This window comes from Elgaria multicarinata, chromosome 3 (genome assembly GCF_023053635.1).
Source record: "Elgaria multicarinata webbii isolate HBS135686 ecotype San Diego chromosome 3, rElgMul1.1.pri, whole genome shotgun sequence".
Taxonomy (NCBI): Eukaryota; Metazoa; Chordata; class Lepidosauria; order Squamata; family Anguidae; genus Elgaria; species Elgaria multicarinata.
Window position 1 is genome coordinate 15,132,630 of NC_086173.1, and position 20,561 is coordinate 15,153,190.

Here is a 20,561-nt window from a genome sequence, read left to right on the forward strand (position 1 = left end):
ATAAATATACTTTTAAACTCTGGCATTTTAAAAAAATGTTTGTAAGCTGCTTTGATTCTTTAGAGATAAGTGGGATAAAAAGCTAATATCGATCCTTTCCTAACACGGGGACTGAGGGAGAGGAGGGGGGAAAGCAAAGGCATGGGGGGGCACCTGCTTAATGGCACATGGTGCTTTAGGCCAGAGGGAGCGGCACCTCCACCTGGGGAAGGGGCATGAGGAATGGCTCTTTGACCCACATGTCTGTTTCTACACAGTGCCCATGGTGGACCTCTATAACCCATCCAAAGGAGAATCCGCTCAGCAGGCAGAAGGCTCTACAAGCCAGGTGCTCGGCTCAGTGAGTGACCGAAAGACCCAGTCCCTGATTTTCTCCTGGGCATGTGGCTCTTTTGAGGAGACTCTAAACGCCCCTGCCCAGGCTCTGAATGGTAACTCCAGTTGTGTTGTGAGCAGTTCCTGCCGATGCCCTGGCTTTAGGGGAGAAAGCTTTGTGATGTCACTTGATGACAGGGAACTCTCAGTGCAAGGGGACTTTCCCCGGAGACCCCCAGACAGGAGAAGGCAGGAAGCGTTGGTGGATCATGCCCTTACCAGTCACAGCCAGATGGGACCAAAGAAAGATCCTGTTCATCGAGCACTGCCCTCAGAGCCCCTCATTAAATCTGGATCCCTCCCCAAATCTGGGCCCTTCCAAGGGTTTTTTGCCCACGTCCTTGTCCCACAGGGCCAGCGACGCATCCACAGCCGCACTCTCCATGCCTTCCTCTCCCTTTTCAAGGAACCCCTTGGGAGGCAGCAGTGGGTGAGGCAGCTGGAGGGTCTTCCAGAAGGCAGCCAGGCAACAGAGAAGCAGCCGAAGGGCCATCCACCACCCACTGCTGCTCCCAGGAAAGAAGTGAGATGCTTTGGGCTGAACTCTGCAGCTCCTCACGCAGACATAGCTAGCTAACTTTGAGATAGGAGTGAGGAATCAGTGCCTAATCCCCTGGTGGGGAAAAGGAGGCAGTGGGGGTGGAAGACGAGGAGGAGAGCTTAAAGCGTTAATGCCATTAGGGAGCTGTGATAGTAGCTCCGCTTAGCTTGGATCAAGGAGTCAGCAAGTGCGGGTGGTGAACATCCTGAGTGACAGGGCTATCATGGGTCAGGCTGGAAGGAGAGTTCACCAAAGCAACGGCCTCTTCTTGCTCAGCACCTCAGTCCTATTCTCCATCCCCAAGCGGCTGCAACTCCATGATTTACTCTCATATATTTCTTACCCAGCTTACTTTGAATCACATTGTTGAATTTATTATGTTTACGGAAGGGAAAACACGAGCAGTCCTAGGAGGGGGTACAGGGAAGTGTATTGTCTTATAGTATAAACGCTGCAGTGTTAGCTGTGGCAGAGCGTATTCTGGGATGTCTCACGACAGGAATAATCCAGTGCATTGTGGGATAGCTGATGGGGACCCAGCATGAATCATGGTGCTCTAGGAGAGCTGAAATCACTGTCTCTTTCTCTGATTCTGTTGTCTCCCCCACTTGATCCCTGTGATAGGTGGCACCCAGTCGTGGCCACAGAAACTCTGTTGCTTTGGCCACTTCCCAGTTGAGCAGCCGCAGCCAGAAAGATGCCCTCCGCCATCGCATATTTCACTTGTCTGAGCTCTTGCGGGTGGAAAAGACCAACCGAGATGACAATACCTCATGCTATGTGGAGCTGGTGAGCAAGGCTGACCGGGAGAAGGCGCCCTCCATCCGTCAGACCTTTGAACGTATCAACCAGCGCTCCTCGGCTAATATTGCCCATCTGGAACAGCGTCTGCAGGATTGCTGGGGCCAGCTGAAGAAGTTAGAGCAGAGGGTTTTCACAACACAGGACAGCAGTGCCAGTACCAGCTCTACCCAGCCGCAGTTATTCACCCCCAGTAACAGCTCCTCCCTGCAGGCATCCTTTAATATATCCCGGATCCGCACTGGAGAAACTGTTGCTGTGGAAGAAGTCCACCTCCCTCCCCTTCCAGAGAGCCAGGAGAATTGCCCAGACCCCGAGGCCATCCGAAAGCAATTCCTTGAGGAGGAGAGCAAGCAGAGGCTTCAGGAGTTGAATGGCCAGCTGTTAGAGCTGAGAGAAGACCACAAGGCCCTGGAGGATGAGTGGCACAAGCTGGATGAGTCATGGAAGGCGGACAAACAACAGATGATGGAACTCCTACAGGAGGAGAAGAGGAGGTGGGCACCTGCATGCTTGCGGGCAGTGGGCCCTGGTATCTCCCTGACACCCCATCTTCAGGTTTGCTGCTTCCTGGTGTCATATCTTCTCCCGCTGCCCAGTCGCCCACTTTCAGGGACTGTGGTCCTAGATCAGAACTTCAATCCTTTGCCCTCAGTACTAGAACTCGGTACTTCTATCACTGGACATGAAGGCTCTTTGTTGTGCTATAAGCCACACTCCCTTCCCTGTGTGCATCCACACAAAGAGGCAGAAGAAAGTTCCTTTTCCTTAGCGTTGCTAATCTCATCCCATAGTACAGGCTTTAGTTCGTCTGCTCCTTCTGACCTCCTCCATGATTTTCATGCTACATTTACATTATATGAGAATCTAGATACTGCTTTTTTTCTTTTCGTTTTTTTTTTTCAAATGAGAAAAGGGAACACCCACCATGTCCTAAGCAATGGGGGAATATGAAGACTTCAATGCAGAGAAAAGAGAGATCCTTCCTCTACAGCAGGGGTTGGGCAACTTGTAGCCTTCTAAATGTTTTGGCCTACAATTCCCATGCTCCCTCACCATTGGCTATGCTGGTTAAAGCTGATGGGTGTTGTAGGCCAAAACATCTGGAGGTCCCCAACTTGCCCATCCCTGCTCTATATAAAGAGTGAAGACAAATGTTTTTTTTTTTAGAGCACTTTGCAAGCACGTTCATTGCAGAATTCCAATATACCTATTTTCCTCTGTGGAAAAAAACAGCTCTGCAAGTTTGAAGCAGAAACACAACACCGATTGGCTGATGTCTGTGATGTCAACTGGATATTTTTCTCTTACCAATCTTCAGAGCAGATTTGTACTTTAAAAAAACATTTCCTTTCTGAAAAGTGGTAAAAGAACAAATAGCAGTTCATGCAGTACTTTTAAAAACAGAAAAGCAGACAGCCTAACTAAGGGATTAGGGGGGTAACAGGTAAAAGTGATAATTCAGCTGACATTTAATTTGCCAGTTGGCACATCTGCCATGTATTTATGAAGCCAGGTTTGCACTGCCATTGATGAATTTGCTTTGAGCTCTGCTTTCATATTGCATCTATTTTTACCTGCAGATAATTGTAAAGCACATTTAATTCAACGCAGTTAATTCAACACAGCCAGGATTGCATCTGCCCCAGTGTCACAACCTGGGGGGGGGGGGGGAGGCGTTGAACTGGTAGCATTCTCTTCCCAGTGCCTGATCTTCATGGGCACATGTATTACTTCTTGCTATCCTTAAGTCCCATGCCCTAATATTTCCCCTATGGTGCCCGCAATTCCCCCATTCCAGTGTAATCTCAAGGCCAGATGCTCGTGGCCCTGTCTTCTCCCTTTCTCCGGGACGAGCCTACTCATCCACTTCTTGTCATTGCAAGTGTCAAACGAGGAAGCAGAGCCAGCTCAGTCATAATCCCTTTACCAGCAGTGCCTTAAGCTTGGGCTGTAACAAGATCAGCCAGTTGGCTTGGGCAGCAGGGGTGGGAGAAATGGGGGAAGCAGAGCAGGCTGTAGAACAGGGATGCAGAATCTTTTCAGCCCCAAGGGCCACATGTGATATTGGTTTGGGGGTCAGGGACTGCATGCACACACACACACACAGGTATGTGCATGTGTATGTCCTAGGGGTCCTGATATAGATTACTCTTCTATCACAGCTAGCAGCAGCAGGGGAAGGGTGATCCGTCTGAGCATCTCTGGGGAAGGGAGTAGATAATATAGGTGGCGGGGGAGATTCAGAGTGGCAGTGCGAGGATCAGGACGATGTGCCCCTGCTATAGGATGCCAATCAACCCACCTTGACTCTGCCACCCTTCTTCAGGTACTATCATCTGGAAGTACAAGTGAATGATGTGATACAGATAAATCTCAATGAGATCACCAATGTCAAGCAAGACCTGGCCTGTACTGAGGAGAAGATGGTCTACCAGTCTTACGAGAGGTCTCGGGACATCTGGGTAAGGGACCCCTGACCTTGACGCCAAGAAGGAATATGGCATATCACATTATAGGTTAAGCCACACAGCCAGCCTGGGATAAGGGGCTGAAGGCTGTGTTGACAATGTGTCAAGGTAGGATGCCAGGAAGCTCAGACGTTGCAGGTTAATATAAATAGTATGCTTTAGAATGATGTGAGATGGCATTAAGTTTTTTGCATGGTGATAGCCAGGTATGGTGGATGAATTCAAACTATAGTGGACATTTTCACGATTCAAATGGACGTGGGTTTTTTCTTGCATGTATGGAAATGCCATTAGACGACAATACATGGGATCTACAACAAAAGGTTGCAACGTGGAATGAATCCTGCTCAGGATTCTCCAGTCCATGCCGTTCCCACCAGTTTTCCCACCCTCCCCTCAATAGGCAGTCCACATTCCATGGTCACTGAGGACGCTAAGTATTAATTGGGCTGTTTCCACCCACTCACCCTGGGTTTATTTTTTTCCCTGAAGGTGGGTGTTTTTGTGTGTGGTTTTTTGGGTACTTTGGGGGGTTCCTCTGAGCCTGCTGACAACCTCCCTCTTGTGCACGGATGGTACCATCTTGGCTACATAAAGACTGACACTCTGAGAACGATGGCTGTTAGTGTATAACACTATGGAAATATCAAATAGCTCTTATATGATACCTGTAAATGCCAGGCAAAAAACAAGGCTTAGCTGAGGAAGAGTCCAACCATTGTTGGGACTGATTCTGGAAACGGGACTGGGCCTGACTTCATGCCCTCTCCTTATCTCTTTGGTAGGAGGTGCTGGACTCCTACCAGACTCGACTGACCAAACTGGAAACGCAGCAGCAGACCCAGCAACAGGAGGCAATGGAGCTGCCCCAAGCCAGTGTGTATAAACTTTATGGGCAGCTCATGAATCTCCTGCTGACCATCGCTGCCATCTTCTTGGTGTGCGTCTCCACCGTGTCAGCCTGTGCCCTTCCTCTTCTGCGGACTCGCTGGCGTGCCATTGCCACGGTCCTTGTGGTCGCCGTTGCAACTGCTGTCTGGAACTACTTCCCTGAAATTGCCCAGCTAGAATGGTTGGCGTGGCTTCCTTTACTTTGGTAGCCAAAGGACAAAATAGCACACAGATTTCCCTGTCCAACCCGATGCTCTCCAACATTACCAATTACTCATGTTTATTTATTTTGTTACTTATTTATTGTTTATTTAAAAAAACAATGACGAGCTCTCCCTCCGTGCTGTGCCACATGCCTGATTCTTCCTAGGGCTAGACCACGCTACATGTAATAGGCCATTCCATGTGACAAATCCAACACCAGATTACATGGGTAGTTCTAGATGAGGCATCTGTTGTGCCATCACCCTGCCTTGTTCATGGAATTTTACAGGGGATCCAGATGTTGTCGTCTTCCAAACTCAATCCTCTTGTATTTTCTAACGGCTCTTTCTGTCTGTTTTTTTTTTCTTATCATGGAAAATCCATTAAAGAGAAAAAGACGGAATAGCTGCACAACACCTTTTGATTGGGATACATCAGGAGCCACCTGTTTGGAAGCCCCTTAGCCTCCAGGGTGGGCCTAAAAAGACCGCAAGGGGCTGGAGGGTTGGTGTGCATGCAGCGTAAGGAGGTTCAGCATAGGAGAGAGAGGGAGGAAAGTGAATGAGCGCGCACACACATTTTGAATTGGTTTGGCATGAAGGAAAATAAATGGAACTTGACAAGCTTAAGTCCGAGTTCTTCAACTTAAGCATGAATGCTTCCAGATGAGACATTTATGTAAAACTTTATCACGCCCTTCCACTGTTTCATTCACAGAATTTTACAACAGGTTGAGACAATATCATCTTCAACTTGTAACCCTCCTGCATTTTCCCACTTCTGTTTTTTCCCCTTTCTACACACACACACAAAACCCATTAAGGAGGGAAAGATATAATAGTGCACAATGCCTCTTGATTGGTAGTGCTAGAAGCACCCCACCCCACCGTGGTGTTGACAGTCTATATAGTCTATATAGTTTAGAAGTCATATAATGGGGTACAAGAGTTTTTGATATCTAAGGTAGCCTCCCTTTACGCCAGGGGTATGCAAACTTTGGGGCTCATAGACACATTTGGTAGTTCAAGAAACTGTCCTGAGCATCACCAGAAAATGGTTACCATGGGATGTATGGGTAGTCACAAGGGACAAACAACTTGCCAAAAAACTGAGTACAAGGCAGAGGTTTAGTACAAGGCAGAACCCACAGTTTTCAGTGCCACCAGAAGTCTATTTTATATGAGATGCATTCTTTTTCTCTCTCCCCACCCCTCTGTTAGCCAACTAATTTCCCCCTGTCTCTGTCACTCTAGATCACCATCCTCTCTCTCACTCACACACCCCATCGCTACAACCCATGTATCCATCATGCAAACATATGTACATATATGCATACTTACATGCCCCCTCTTCAAACCACTGCAAGCACATGAAAAACCTAATTCATGCCTTTTCAGGATCCCTCCAAAATCCCCACTAAACCCTTTCTCTCTCCCTCACAAAGTTGCAGCCCCCTTCCATTAAGACCTACACAACCTCCTCCAACCCCCCACTGTAGCTGGCATTCTGCTGCCCTCCCCCCTCCCTCTGACCCTCCCCCCCCCACAGCTGGTTTACCCATTACTAGCCCCTCCACTGCTTGCTTAGCCCCCTGCAGTTCTCTTTACACACACACACACCCAGCTTACCCAACGCAAGCCCCTTTTCCCCCCTCTCCCCCTTCTTTTTCTTGATGGCTGGGCAGGCATACGGCAGAGGAAGGCATCAACCTGCAGCCGCCACCATCTTCATTTCCTAAGAATGCCTCTGAGCCGCCACATGTGACTCAGAGACATTCATGCACAGTGAAGATAGCAGCGGCTGGAGACCTTCCCTGCTTTGAAGTGCTCCTGACTGTGTGCAAGAAAATGTGTTGGTTTTAAGTGGGAGGAGAAGGGCACATTGGCAGATGCCCAGAAAGGTGTCTGAGAGTGCTCTGGTGCCCAGAGGGACCACGTTGCCTACCCTGACTACACCCTAATTAACAAAGGGCACTGCCCCCCATAGTGGTCTTGTTCAGCTCCCGTTTGCTTACACAGGAGGACTTGCTTGTGCCCCATGGGTCAGATCAGTTGCTCTCCCACTCTCGGTGCCCCCAAACCCTCCCATTTAAGGCAGCCACTTCACCTTGCTTCACAGCTGTAGGTATGCATTTGCAAGCTACGACAACCGACCCCACCTGGGCACTGGATTCTCTCCCCTTCACAGCCATTCCTCTGACATCTTACGCTGAACCCCAACAAGCATGGATACATAGCATACACTGCTGGCCAAAGGTTTGCTGCATAGTTTGTAATGTAAGAACTGAGCTTTTATACAGAAGTTAAAAATCTTTATTCGCTAGCTCACTTTAACTGTTCCAGGGTTTGGGTGGTGTGGGGTTGTGGTTGTTTTTGGTGTGTGTTTTGTGGTCATTTCCCCCCATTGCATTTCTAGCTAGATGTCCCAGCGACACAATAGGCTTTAGTATCAAACACTATGTACAGAATGGTTCCGGTTGAACCATGCCGGGGAGAAGCACAAACCCCCTGGGGTGTCCAAGGTAGCTTGCGCTGATTCTTGGTGGTTCTGCCCCATGTCAGAATTACATCTGCTCCTAGACAGAGCTAGAATGCAATACGTCCAACTTTGCTGAGGCACAGACACCTCGGGGGACAAACTTTATTCATCCAGCGCCCCTTCAATGCACTCCCTGGCACCAGTGAAAACTTCATAGGAGGAGCAGAGCAAAAGGGAATCAGAACGAGGCCCTACGTGGCCAAACTGCGGGCTACCTCCGTCTAGGGACCCATCCATCAGTCCATCCCTCCAAGGACGGAGTGTGTTGGGGAGGATGTGGCTTCCGTGCTGGCAGGACCTTGGATAGACTTGCTTTACAAAAGCCATATGCTTTCCACAGGGAGCCCTCATTGCTCTGCCCCCTCCTGGGAGACAGAGGGCCAAGTAGGCGATTAGTTATGGATCGCACCTGAGGGGAGAGGGTCCAAGCAACACCTGTTGCCTCAGGAAAATGGAAGGAAGCTGGGATATCTGAGCATGGGATTTTGCATCCTTCACCCCTATCCAAAAAGCACAAACATTTCCCTCCCCCAACCATAGGAGAAATAGCAGCGCCCCAGCTTGGGGCACAGTCTAAGTCCAAAGGAGAGGGTCCGAGGAGATGGCAGGCCAGTATTTCATATGCTCAAAGGAAATCCATACGGCACAGGAGGAAGGGGAAGTTCTCACTGGGGCTCTCCTGGGAGGCAGAGTCCTGTCTTGGTGTCCCTCCAGGCAGGGGGCTCTTATGCTGGTGATACAGAGGAGTTAGAGACGGAGGAGACCTCAGTGCGGGAAGTAGAGGAGACTTCAGAGCCATCATCCACCTTCTTGCCAAAGAGCTGCATTATGCAATTGCGGAACTGCCGGAAGAAAGACGGCTAATCAGTACTGATTATGAGTTCTGTATTCCCCCACTATGTAATCTTACGCAACGTGATCCACAATGCCATCCATCCTCCACATGGACTTCTGTCCATAAGTCTTAACCCTTACAGCTCTCCCGCTTCTATACATTCAACGTTTTCTAGCTAGCTTGCCATGTCTAGCTAGCCTGCCACTCTCCATTTCAGAGTACAATATATTACCTGTCTGTTCATGAAGACGTAGATAATCGGGTTGTAGATGGTGGCGCTCTTTGCAAAGAAGGCAGGCAGAGCAGCTGCAAGGGGGTGGAAGGCATAGCCTGGGTTGGCGGCAGCAAAACAGGCAAAGAACGTGTACGGTCCCCAGCAGAAGCAATAGGCAACAATCATGACCACCACCATCCTTGACACTTCCCTCTCAGCCTTCTGTGTAGACTCTGACTCTTTCTGCTGGGCAGCGACCTGTGCAAGAAAAAGGGAAGAAGTGGAGTTACTATGAGTTGCAGTGTGACCAAGTGTGGGCCCCACTGATAGAATGAGGGCCCGACAACATTAACAGTTCCAAGTGCGGTCCCAGTGAGGGGTTCCAGAGATGTGGCAGCTTGAATTTAGGCGATTCAAACGAAAGGGAGATTTGGGAGTTTTCAGAAGAAAGAGGAGTTTCAGCAACAGGGGCAGCATTACACATGAAGGTTCCTCTGGGAAGGTGTGTGTTGAGGGAGCATGAGGACATGTGGACTCCCACTGAGAGGTGGAGTTACGGTGTAGTAGGGATGCTCACCGCACGGATAGCCATCCACACTTGCAGGTAGCAGAGGATGATGACAGACAGTGGGATGAAGCAACAGGTGATCATGAGGACAATCATGTAAGACTGAACACCGGGGTCATCGCTGCCACTGAATACATCTGGACCACATGATGTCTTCAGACCGTGAGGCCAATACCTAGAGGAGGTTGGGGAGAGAGGAAGGTCATTTTTCAGGCACGAGATTTAAATCACCTTTGAGTCTCTCCTCGTGCTATCAGTGTTAGCAACTGATCTTTGTACAAGCAAAAGAGAAAAAAGGAACAGAGGTATTTGTGATGCAAGTGGACATTCTGGCCAATGTAGGTTTGACATTCACATGACACAGCGATGGATACTGCTTTAAGTCTCATTCTTAAATGCCAGCGTCTGACACACAGCTTGAACTGTACAGCCTTGTTTTGGTTTCCTGGGGCTTGTCTATACGCTCTAAATACCCCGTCATGGCTGCACAGTTGCGCCCCGTTGTTTATATGACGCAGCCGCCAACTCGCAGCCACTTCAGACTTTTCCCCGTGAAACTGCGCTATTTCTAAGTGTCGATTTACTGAGACTTTTTCCATTGCTCTGATATCACCACAGTTGTTTTTCGTCTGTCAGTGGCGGCTTCAGTTTGGGTTTAGAAAGTGTGCATACCTAGAAGCAGATCACAGCGCAGGGTAGGTGTGGGGCAGGCAGGCTTGAGAAGCCTCATAATGGCTGCCATGGCAGTGTACAAGTTGGGAAATGAAAGCAAGGGCAGTTTAGGTACATGACGCATAAATTAAATTAACTGGAGCAGTGCATTTGCACTGCTACCGGCTTTCAAAGTTGCACAGAGTTGCAATAATAATTTTAAAAAGGTTTTCGCAGTTTCCCCATTCCTGCCGTCTGACAATGGTGCAGTGATTTTTCCTAGGCTGGATACCCCGTGCTCACTCTTGCTATGTAACTCTTTTGATTCAGCTTCGCAGCAGTGATGCTGCACAGTTTTGGGAGAATAATGGGCATGGAATAATGGGCTCAAGTTATAGGAAGCCAGATTCTGGCCAGACATCAGGAAAAACTTCCATACTGCTAGAGCAGTATGACAATGGAACCAGTTACCTAGGGAGGTTGTGGGCTCTCCCACACTGGCAGCATTCAAGAGGCAGCTGGACAAGCATCTGTCAGGGATGCTTTAGGGTGGATTCCTGCATTGAGCAGGGGGTTGGACTTGATGGCCTTATAGGCCCCTTCCAACTCTACTATTCTATGATTTTATGATTCTATGAATCAGGAGGCAAAGCAGAGTCGTATAGATAGCCCAGCTGAACTTAAAAGAATCCCCTCCCCCGAAATGCTAAAAGCTACATCTAATGTCCCATGGACTGAAAGAGACAGATGCCTCATATATATCCCATTTCTTACTGTGATGAGCTCTGTGAGGCAATAACACTGGCCCATTCTTCCTTCCTCAGTGGACATTGCCCACGCTGAACAAGAATTCTGTGTTAATTGGCAAAACTTATGGATTCTATTCTGCAGAACAACTGAAATGGATCAAAGCAGCCTAGCCTGACATGGTGCTTTCCAGATGTTTTAGACTGAAATTCCCATCATTCTCAACTATGGGGGCTGATGGGAGTTGTAGTCCAAAAGCTCTAGAGGGCACCAGATTGGGAAAGGTGGAAGATTATCTAACTTTCTCCTAAAACGTACCCCCCAGGGTCAGGCCTTCCTTCCATGCCCATGTGCCTACAGCACTTCTTTGTTCCCTGCATTGATACTGCCTATCCTATTCCCTCTGCACACTCACCTACTCCAGCCAAAGATGGGTGGTGCTGTCCAGGTACAAGCCCACGCCCAGGAGAAGACAATGCCAGCCATGGCCAGTTTGGCATCAAACTTCACATTTCCAAAGGGCTTGCAGACAACGACCCAGCGCTCCCAGGAGATAATGGCCAAAGACCAGAGCGCAGTGATGCCTGTGGAGGGAGAAGCAGAAGGGATAGCTGGCGCATGGATCCAAGGGAGACGTCCACACAGGGGCTTCTTTTGGAGAAGGGGCTCCATCTTTTCCCCAACTAATCTCCCATTACCTTGTATGGACCGGCTCTCCCAGCTGCTAAAACAAGAGTGCAAAACAGCATTTGAGGCTGCTGTCAGCCACTTGGTTGTACCAAAGCCCTTGCTTAACACCCTGGCAAGCGAGTCCTGGAATGTTTGGGATTAGTATAAGGAAGGCATCCAGGGAGAAGGAAGGGGGATGATGTTCCCTCCTCTCAAGAAATTCCTGACAAGGGGAAAGCATAGTGGAAAGCGTGGGATGAATGGCCTCAGAGGACAACAGGGCTCTGGGGATGTGATTTCATGGAGGTAAACGTATGAGCCAAGAGTGATGACAGAGGGAAGGGGCTGGAGGAAAATGGGGTGAAGCAGGGGACATGACCAAAAAGTACATCATTCGCCTCTTACCGCAAGCAGACACAGTGTATCCCTCCACCACACACATCGGATGGCCAAGAATGAAATAGCCAAAGACCTGGTTGACAACACTGATGGTGCTGGCAATAACGGTCTCGCCCAGATCAGCTATTGCCAAGTTCACCAGAATCCAGTTGAGTGGATGCCGTAGCTTTTTAAATTTGGCAGTGGCCACCAATACCAAACCATTGGTGAAGACAGAGGCAATGACCACAAAGATCATCCAGAGAGAAGTGATGTTGTAGACCCATCGTGGTGCAATATGGTAGTTTGGACCTTCAAAAGGACCTGCCAGAGAAAGGAAAAAGTTAGTCGTTAGAGGGATCCCAACCAGCATTGCAGTCATTACAGGTGACTCCATCAGCTCTACGCTGCCAAGGTAAGACAAGGCATCTTCTTCTGCTTTCTTAATGTCCCAGCCCTTGGAGACCATTCAGAATCCTTCCACAGCTCATCCATCAGGAAATGGATGAGTTTATGCTTCTCTCTTGCTTGAACACTAAGACACCCACCCACCCGCCCCGCTCAGCCTGGACAAGCTGAAAACCTTCCCCCATCTGTTCCTAAAGAACCCTCCAGAATCTTTCCCAGAAACCTCTGGCAAATCCCATTTCTGAACACCCCCACCCCCATGGGAACAGGATGGTAACCGGCTGGAGGAGCTCACCCTCTTGCGGCCTCCCCCGCTCTGTCAAGGCTCATCCTGACCCCAGTGTACTACGGTGTCCCACCCCAACCTTCGGCTGCCCCCCCTCCATGAGTTCTGATGCCCCTGCTGGGCTCACCCCGGGTATTGTTGCTGTTGGTGTAAACGAACATGCTATCTCTCGTGGTGTCTTCATCGTCACTGCGCCGGCGGGCAGCAAATACAGCCCCATTCCAGGCTTCCGTCATGGCCCTTGCTGGCTGCTCTCCCGCCGTCCACCTGCACTGGCTCTGTGCTTCCCTCCCTTTCTCCTTCTTCCAAGACGCTCTCTCTTTCTCTCCTCTCTTTTTCCTGTTTCCCTCTCTACCGCTCAGACTCTCCCATCGACCGTCTGTGCCAGGGTCCAGGGCACTGCCCATTTATATACCCACCCCCCCAGGCGGATTAAGCCCCCGGCTTGGAGAACAAGATCCCCAAAGCCCTTAAACGTTTTATCCCTTAATTGGGCTGCGATTTGGGCCCCCTCCCTATCTCATTTTCCTCCACCCCCCACCACCACCACCCCAGGTTTGCTGCAGCATGAACAGCTCACGCGTATCCTGCGTCACCCTGGGTGTATTTGCTGGACACTTCAGGTGAGGGATGAGCATGGAGGGGTGATTAGAGAGTCAAAAGAGCTCAGCTAATCCCTCTCAGAATGGCCCTTCCTTGCAATTTCCTAATGGCCCATTTTTCTAACTAGGCCAAAGGACTCTTTGGCCCAATTTTGCTACAGCCGGAGATGGCTGCTTGTCACTGAAGCCAGAGCTCCGGCCCACCACGGACTTGCAGCTCACAGTGCCGCAAATCGATACAAAACAGATGCCAAGGCCGTCCGTCCCCATTTTCTCATACAGAATAACAAGCATACTTGTCAGATGGACGTAACTCATTGAATTCAGTAGCGCTGCCTCTCTACATGTTGCCGAAACAGTCGTCATGGGGTCTACCTTTAAAGGTGGCCTAAAAATAATGTTAACAAAATTGTAAGTGAAAACCACGCAAAGAAGCACGCCCCAAGGGATCCCTGTGTGCAGGTCAAAAGTTACACTGAGGCCAATGTCTGTGCATAGTCCCAGGCCACCTTCGGGATTCCTCAGCCTCCTGGACCAGTAAGGGGTGGAGGAGGTAGGGCCCACAAACGAAGCACACATTCAAAAGACCTCTGCCAGATGACTTATGTAAGCAAGCCACCATACAACTTATGGTATAACTGAAGGGCAGTTTCACCATATCTAAACCAGTACTGTCCTTTGTAGTTAAATGGCCGTACTGGAATAGAGAATGGTTATGCCAAGGAGAAAATAAAGACCTCCTGATTATGACCCTTGCCTGCCTCTGGGCCTTGGTGTCTCCCTAGCTTAAGACCCTCTGGAACCAACCATACGTGGTCGATACCCCTCTATCTACTCAGTGATACTATCACATATGGTGCTACACCGTGAACAGGTTGTACCTTGGCATCCTCACAGCACACAGGTCCTATATCTTGACTATCTGGTCTTGCACGTCAAATAGGCCCGGTGCCCAATTTCAGTGATGCCATCCTAACAATCCGATAAACCAACACAAAGCCAGCACCCACCATGCCCAGTAATAGGGTTCTGTCAGGTGAACCAGTTTCATGTATTATTTTGTTCGTTAGAATTATATGCCATCCTATGCCAGCTAGCAAGTTCTTACAGTGGATTCGCTATAAAATACAGAAATACCAATTATACAAAATAGCACAGGAGAGAGACATAAACTGGAAGAAAGGAATAAAAGCCATCTTTCAGATTAAAACCATCGTTGGTGATGTGCTGGAAGGCTTCGGCAAATAAAAAAGGATTGCATGCCACCAGGAACACATTAACTTTGGCATGAGATGGGCCTCCCTAGGAACAGTGTTCCACATTTGGGGCACCATAGCTGAGGTCTTCTTTCCAGTAATATTCACTTAAATTTCAGAAAGGGTGGGGTGAAGGACTCCAATAAGGGCCTTGGGTGACAACTGTGACAATTGGACAGGTTCACGTTATTTTGGCACCTGAGGGAGAAAATTCCACAAATGCCACACTCACTTCCTGGCAGTAACGAGACAACAAGAATAAATTAAATAGCTAACAATTTGCTGCCCTTTCATGGCACCCTAATAATCTATTCAAGGAAGCCTCCTAATTCTGCCTAATGGCAGGGCCGGCTATTATAGATCTCAATACTCAAGTATATTATTGTTAGTTCATTGTATTACGATTTTATCACATTCAGGGCTGCTCACGAAAACAAAACTCATTTCTAAAAACTTAAAACTGCCCATTAAAATTAAATTGTAAACCAATAAACAGTAAAAGCAGCAGCAGAACTCCACGAGGGAGATGCACATGACCAGGCCCAGTTGAGTAGTTCGGATAAAGATATCACACTTGTGTGGCATTTGCACCACAGGGACGGGTCTTCCGTGCAGCAGTGAGTGCTAGAAGCCTAGCCAGACAAGCCTTGACACATTTTCTAAAATTGAAGAGGGCTTAGGCCTAGTGAAGGGCTTTAGGCAGAGCATCCCTCTATTGTGTTGCCATGACAGACAAAGGCCTCTGTGAGCTCCATGACACCAGCATTTTATGGCACTCTCCTCCTGCCTGGTTTGCTGTTTTGAAACGTGACACTCACATGACGTCATGCCTGTCCTATAGTCACTTCCCCTCTTCCCCTCCATTTTCCATCTTTTTCTAGGGCAAGGAAAGTGCGATTTATTTTCTCCATGCAAAATAAAAGCGCCCTTCCACCCCTGTGTATCGCCGTCCTCACGCTATGTTGCTTTTGTTGGAGACGGTCCTGCAGATGAAACAGGAGGGTGGTGCGGTTCTCCTCCAGCTTGCTGGGTCTGTCGGTCAAATGAACGGGACTTGTGCTGAGCCGGTCGATCTGAGTTTTGCTGCTTCAACCCCACCCTCATTGTCTGCAGAAATGGCGCCCAGCTGATTAAACGCTGCATTGGTAAAATGCTAGACAACAAAACCAGAGCGAGGGGAAGAAGGCGCCCATGTCCACCACCCAACAAGAACCAATGAACTAGAGGGGAAAGGAGAAGGGGCAGGGTGGAGCAGGCACAATAGCAGTAGAGCAAACAAGTGAAAAGAGAGTTTACTAGTACAGCGGCAATCATGAAAGGGACCAGCACTTGCCACGCTAATGAAATGAAGGACAAAATCGTGGGTGCGTACCAGGAAAAAAAGGTAGGTGTGATGGAGCTGAAACTGAAGGCACAGAGTAAGACTTTTCCTAAAGACCTGTGAGGGACAAGGCACCAAGACACTTTTTGGGAATAATACATTTTAAAAAACAAGGAAGGGCATAAAAGAAGGCAGCTGTTATAGGAGGAAGTGAATGTAAAAACAGCAGGAGGGAGGGTTGAAAGAAGCTATCAATTAGGGATAAGGTACAAGTTAAGTATGAAAGAAGAAGGGGAGAAGAGTTTACAGAAGACGGGTAAGGAATCTTTGGGAGGCATGTGGTGGGGAGGAGAAAAACAACACAAAAGTTTTCTCTACTTAGAGCAGGGGTCAATATAAAATGGCATCAGCACTTGCCAGCTGCTTGTGCCAAACTCCACCTCCATCTGCCACCATTTTGTGACCAGTGGACCTCAGTCATTTTACGTTCGCTCAAGTCAGCCTTGTGGGTAGAAAGTTTGGGAACCCCTGATACATCCTTTATAGAGGGATGCAGAGTCCCAGGCCGTGGGGCTAAATCCAACTGTCCTGGGGTTCCACATATGCCCTCTAGGGTTCCATGTATGGCCACATCTTCTAGACCCACTCCTTTCTCCTGAACAACAATTGTTTGGTAGTCCCCTGCCTTTTGAGCAGTTTTTTTTTTCAATTCTAAAAGGTTGAAATTTCTCTCCTAAGGGTTAGTTATGGGCAGTAAGAGCTTTAAGTTCTTAGGCTGCAAGAGGTTCAACTTCCCTGCTATATATTAATCACAAAGTCATTTCCCAAATGGTACCAGCAACACACACGGAGAAAGTGTCAACAGGCCTGGAAGAGTCCAAAGGCTGAACAAAAAATATTTTTTGGTGGTGGTTGGGGGGGGGGGGGAGGAAAGAAGGGGGGGGGGGAACCCAGAAAGAGCTCAATGAGAATTGAGCATGCTCACGGTAAGGCATGAAATGTTGGCTGATTGTTGAGGGAGGAAAGGAAAACCAAGGGAGGGAAGGTGAACAAAATAGAGTGCTGAAAATACCCAATGCCGGTGCCTGAGCTGATGTTTTCAGGAAAGGAGCCGGCGGAGTTGAGCCAAAGAGCGGTGACAAAAAAAATGAGGTCCTGGACCTCACGGATAAATTAAAAGCTAATAAATCATTGGGCCCAGATGGTATCTGGGCCAATGTAATGCCATTTTTTATTTTATTTTTTAGAAAAGGGAGCCAGGGGAGATCTGAGAAATTACATGCTGGTTAGTTCAATGCCTGTTCTGGGTACATTGGTGGAAATCATTATTAAAGATAAAATCCATAAGCATATAGAAGGGCAAATCCTGCTGAGAAAGAATCAGCATGACCTGCAGAGGTAAGTGTCAATAAACACGTGGGCAGGGGTGATACAGTATGTATTGTTTCCTTGGACTTATAAAAAGGCTTTTGACCAAGTCCCTCACTAGAGATTCTAGAGCAAACATAGCAGTCGTAGTATAAGAGGGGAGGACCTCTGATGGATCAGTAACTGGTTAAAGAACAGAAAGCAAAGAGTAGGAATAAATGGTATTTTTTTTGCAATGGAGGAATGTAAACAGTGGAGTCCCACAGGGATCCGTATTGGGGCCAATGCTTTTCAACTTGCTTATAAATGATCTGGAAATAGGAGAAAGCACTGAAGTGACCAAGTCTGCTGATGACACCAAATTATTTAGGGTAGTTAATGTAAGGAAGGGGTAAATTCATACTGGGAATGGCTGTTTTTAAAATGTTAAAATGTTCTATTGTTATGGTTTTAGGAGCGGAACAGATAAGCGGCCAGCTGCATGTGGGCGTTCTGGTACATCCTGGAACCGCTCCGGGCAAGGCCGACCAGCCTTGAGTGGAAATTAACATCTCTGGGGAAGGTGTGAAAGATCTTCGCAGGGAGAGCCGAAGGGAAGGGGGAAGGAGTGAGAAAAGTATCTATAGAGGGTATTCTTTGAATGGGGGTGTTGTTCTGAGCTGGCAGACATCATGGCTGGGTGATGTATGATATTGCTACTTAGTTTTAGTTTGCTTGGTCTGGGTTCTATATATATCTGCATGTTTTATTAGTTTTAGTATGCTAATCCTGTGTATCTTACCCTTATCCTGAATAAAATTTGGGCTTAGCCCTCCAAACTGTGAGCTGTGTGCGTTTGTTCTGGGGATCTGTGCAAAATCCAGTTGGAAAGCCAGCTTTGCTGGGTCCAGCTTCCTTTACAGTTAAAACAAAAAAGGATTGCAAAGAGCTCCAAACTGTGGTTCAATGTGAGCAAGTGTAGAGCGAGGCACATTGGGGTAAAAAATATTTATGCTAATAGGATCTAAGCTAGTAGTAACTGACCCAAAAAAGAAATCTTGGTGTTGTAGTGGACAGCTCGATGAAAATGTTTACCTAGTATGTTGCTGCTGTGGAAAAGGCAAATTCCGTGTTGGGCATAATTAGCAAAGGAATCAAAAATAAAACTGCCAATATCATGCTGCCCTTACACAAATCTATGGTGCCACCACACTTGGGATATTGTGTACAGTTCTGGTCACCATACTGGAAAAAGTGCAGAAAAGGATAACTAAGAGCATTCATTGTGTGCTTGGGATTCCTCACTCATGGTAGTTTGTGGGTGCTTCACATGATGTTGTCATCCTCCAGGGCCTCTCCCATGCTTTGCAACCGGTGTAGAGGGTCTTTTTCTAACTAAGAAGTCTGGTATTTCTGTGAAATTCTGTGAGCATGAAGCTGGTGTATTTGTGCAATTCCGCTATACTACACCACCACCTAGTGGTTGTTTAACAGAACATATAGAAAGGCAGAGAAAGAAAAACCCCAGGAATTGATCTTAAACCCACAAAGAATCTGGAAGCAGAAGTCTCGGTAAAGTAGTGGGTTTAAAGCCTCATTTAGAAAAATACTAGAATTATCAAAGGGTTGAGCAATTCCCCTACAAGGAAAGGTTACGTCTGGGACTGTTTAGCATAGAAAAAGGGTGAGTGAGGAGAGGCATGAGAGAGGTATACCCAGTTATGCATGGTGTGTAGAACGTGGATAGGGAGATATTTTTCTCCTTATCTCATAATACTAGAACTTAGAATACTAGACAAAGGTGAAGAAAACGGGCAACTAAAATGATCAATGGGCTGGAACAACTCTTCTATGAGGAAAGGTTAATCATTTGGGAAAAGGACAAGTAAGGGGAGAAATGATAGAGGCGTACAAAATTATGCATGGTGTGGAAAAAGTGGAGGTAGAGGCTTTTTTCTCCCTCTCTCATAATAATAAAACCCAACTGTGTCATCTCATGAAGCTGATTGGTGGGAGATTCAGGACAGATAAAAGGAAGGACTTCTTCACACAACGCATAGTTAAATTATGGAATGAATTGCTACAAGATGGTCAGCGCTTTTGTTGTTGTTTATTCGTTCAGTCGCTTCCGACTCTTCGTGACTTCATGGACCAGCCCACGCCAGAGCTTTCTGTCGGCCGTCGCCACCCCCAGCTCCCCCAAGGTCAAGTCTGTCACCTCCAGAATATCATCCATCCATCTTGCCCTCGGTCGGCCCCTCTTCCTTTTGCCTTCCACTTTCCCTAGCATCAGCCTCTTCTCCAGGGTGTCCTGTCTTCTCATTATGTGGCCAAAGTACTTCAGTTTCGCCTTTAACACCATTCCCTCAAGTGAGCAGTCTGGCTTTATTTCCTGGAGTATGGACTGGTTTGATCTTCTTGCACTCTCAGAATTTTCCTCCAACACCACAGTTCAAAAGCGTCTATCTTCCTTCGCTCAGCTTTCCTTATGGTCCAGCTCTCGCAGCCATAGGTTACTACGGGGAATACCATTGCTTTAACTATGCGGACCTTTGTTGTCAGTGTGGTGTCTCTGCTCTTAACTATTTTATCAAGATTTGTCATTGCTCTCCTCCCAAGAAGTCAACGTCTTCTGATTTCCTGGCTGCAGTCAGTGCTTTGGATGGTTTTAAATGGGGAATGGACAAATTCATAGAGAAGGCAACTAGTTGAAATGGCTGTATGCTACCTCCAGTATCAGAGGCAGTACGTCTATGTACACCAGTTGCTGGGGAACATGGGCAGGATGGTGCTGTTGCACTCATGTGCCATTTGTGGGTTTCCCATGGACAGCTGGTTGGCTACTATGTTAGATTAGATGGAGTTTTGGTCTGTTCCATCATGACTCTTTGCATGTTCTTATATTCTTCTGGTTTTAGAAGGGCATGGCTGGCTGGGATCCTGAAAAGCAGTACTCCAAACTGCATCATTTTGTTGCAGTTCGTGTGTGTGTGTGTGAGAAGTCTGCCACCTGAAGCAACTATTTAATGGTAAGGTTAGCCCTGCATTGTGAAGATGTGAATCCTCCATATTGACCTTCACATTGATGAATTGGATGTTCTGGTATCTGTGAAGGTGCCAAAATGAAGTGGAAGTTTTTAATAGAATCAGCTTCCCCATCTAAGGCAAGCCAAGCCCTAATCTCTCTCTTCCTCTCTCTCTCTCTCTCTCTCTCTCTCTCTCTCTCTCTCTCTCTCTCTCTCTCTCTCTGCCTGTCTATTTACAGGAGAAACGTAACAGGAGGCAATTTTCCATCTAAAATGCCTTAACTGTTGACTGGTGGGGTAGGGTGGGGGAATTGACAGGGAATAAATAGATGGAGTTATCCAGTGCTGAGATGGGGGAAGCCACCTGTCCTCCATGGATTGAGCAGAAATGAATCTGAACTGGGTCAGTTCCTTTCCTGCTCCAGGGTGCCT

The 20,561-nt window shown here is 47.8% G+C and overlaps 2 protein-coding genes across 2 annotated transcripts; one reads left to right on the plus strand and one right to left on the minus strand.

The window, feature by feature from the left end:
• Positions 1 to 262: 262 nt before the first annotated feature.
• Positions 263 to 6,850, plus strand: TEX28 (testis expressed 28). The gene is made up of 5 exons (XM_063118954.1): positions 263 to 340; positions 1,541 to 2,214; positions 4,047 to 4,182; positions 4,974 to 5,260; positions 6,832 to 6,850. Exons 1-5 carry the CDS (start codon positions 263 to 265, stop codon positions 6,848 to 6,850), a joined length of 1,194 nt encoding a protein of 397 aa, XP_062975024.1.
• A 1,696-nt stretch (positions 6,851 to 8,546) lies between these two features.
• LOC134394146 (red-sensitive opsin) lies at positions 8,547 to 12,828 on the minus strand. The gene is made up of 6 exons (XM_063119338.1): positions 12,705 to 12,828; positions 11,911 to 12,207; positions 11,252 to 11,420; positions 9,448 to 9,613; positions 8,889 to 9,128; positions 8,547 to 8,663 (listed from the first exon to the last, which is right to left on the minus strand). The coding sequence occupies exons 1-6, from the start codon at positions 12,811 to 12,813 to the stop codon at positions 8,547 to 8,549; spliced, it is 1,098 nt and encodes a 365-aa protein (XP_062975408.1). The 5' UTR covers positions 12,814 to 12,828.
• Positions 12,829 to 20,561: the final 7,733 nt, after the last annotated feature.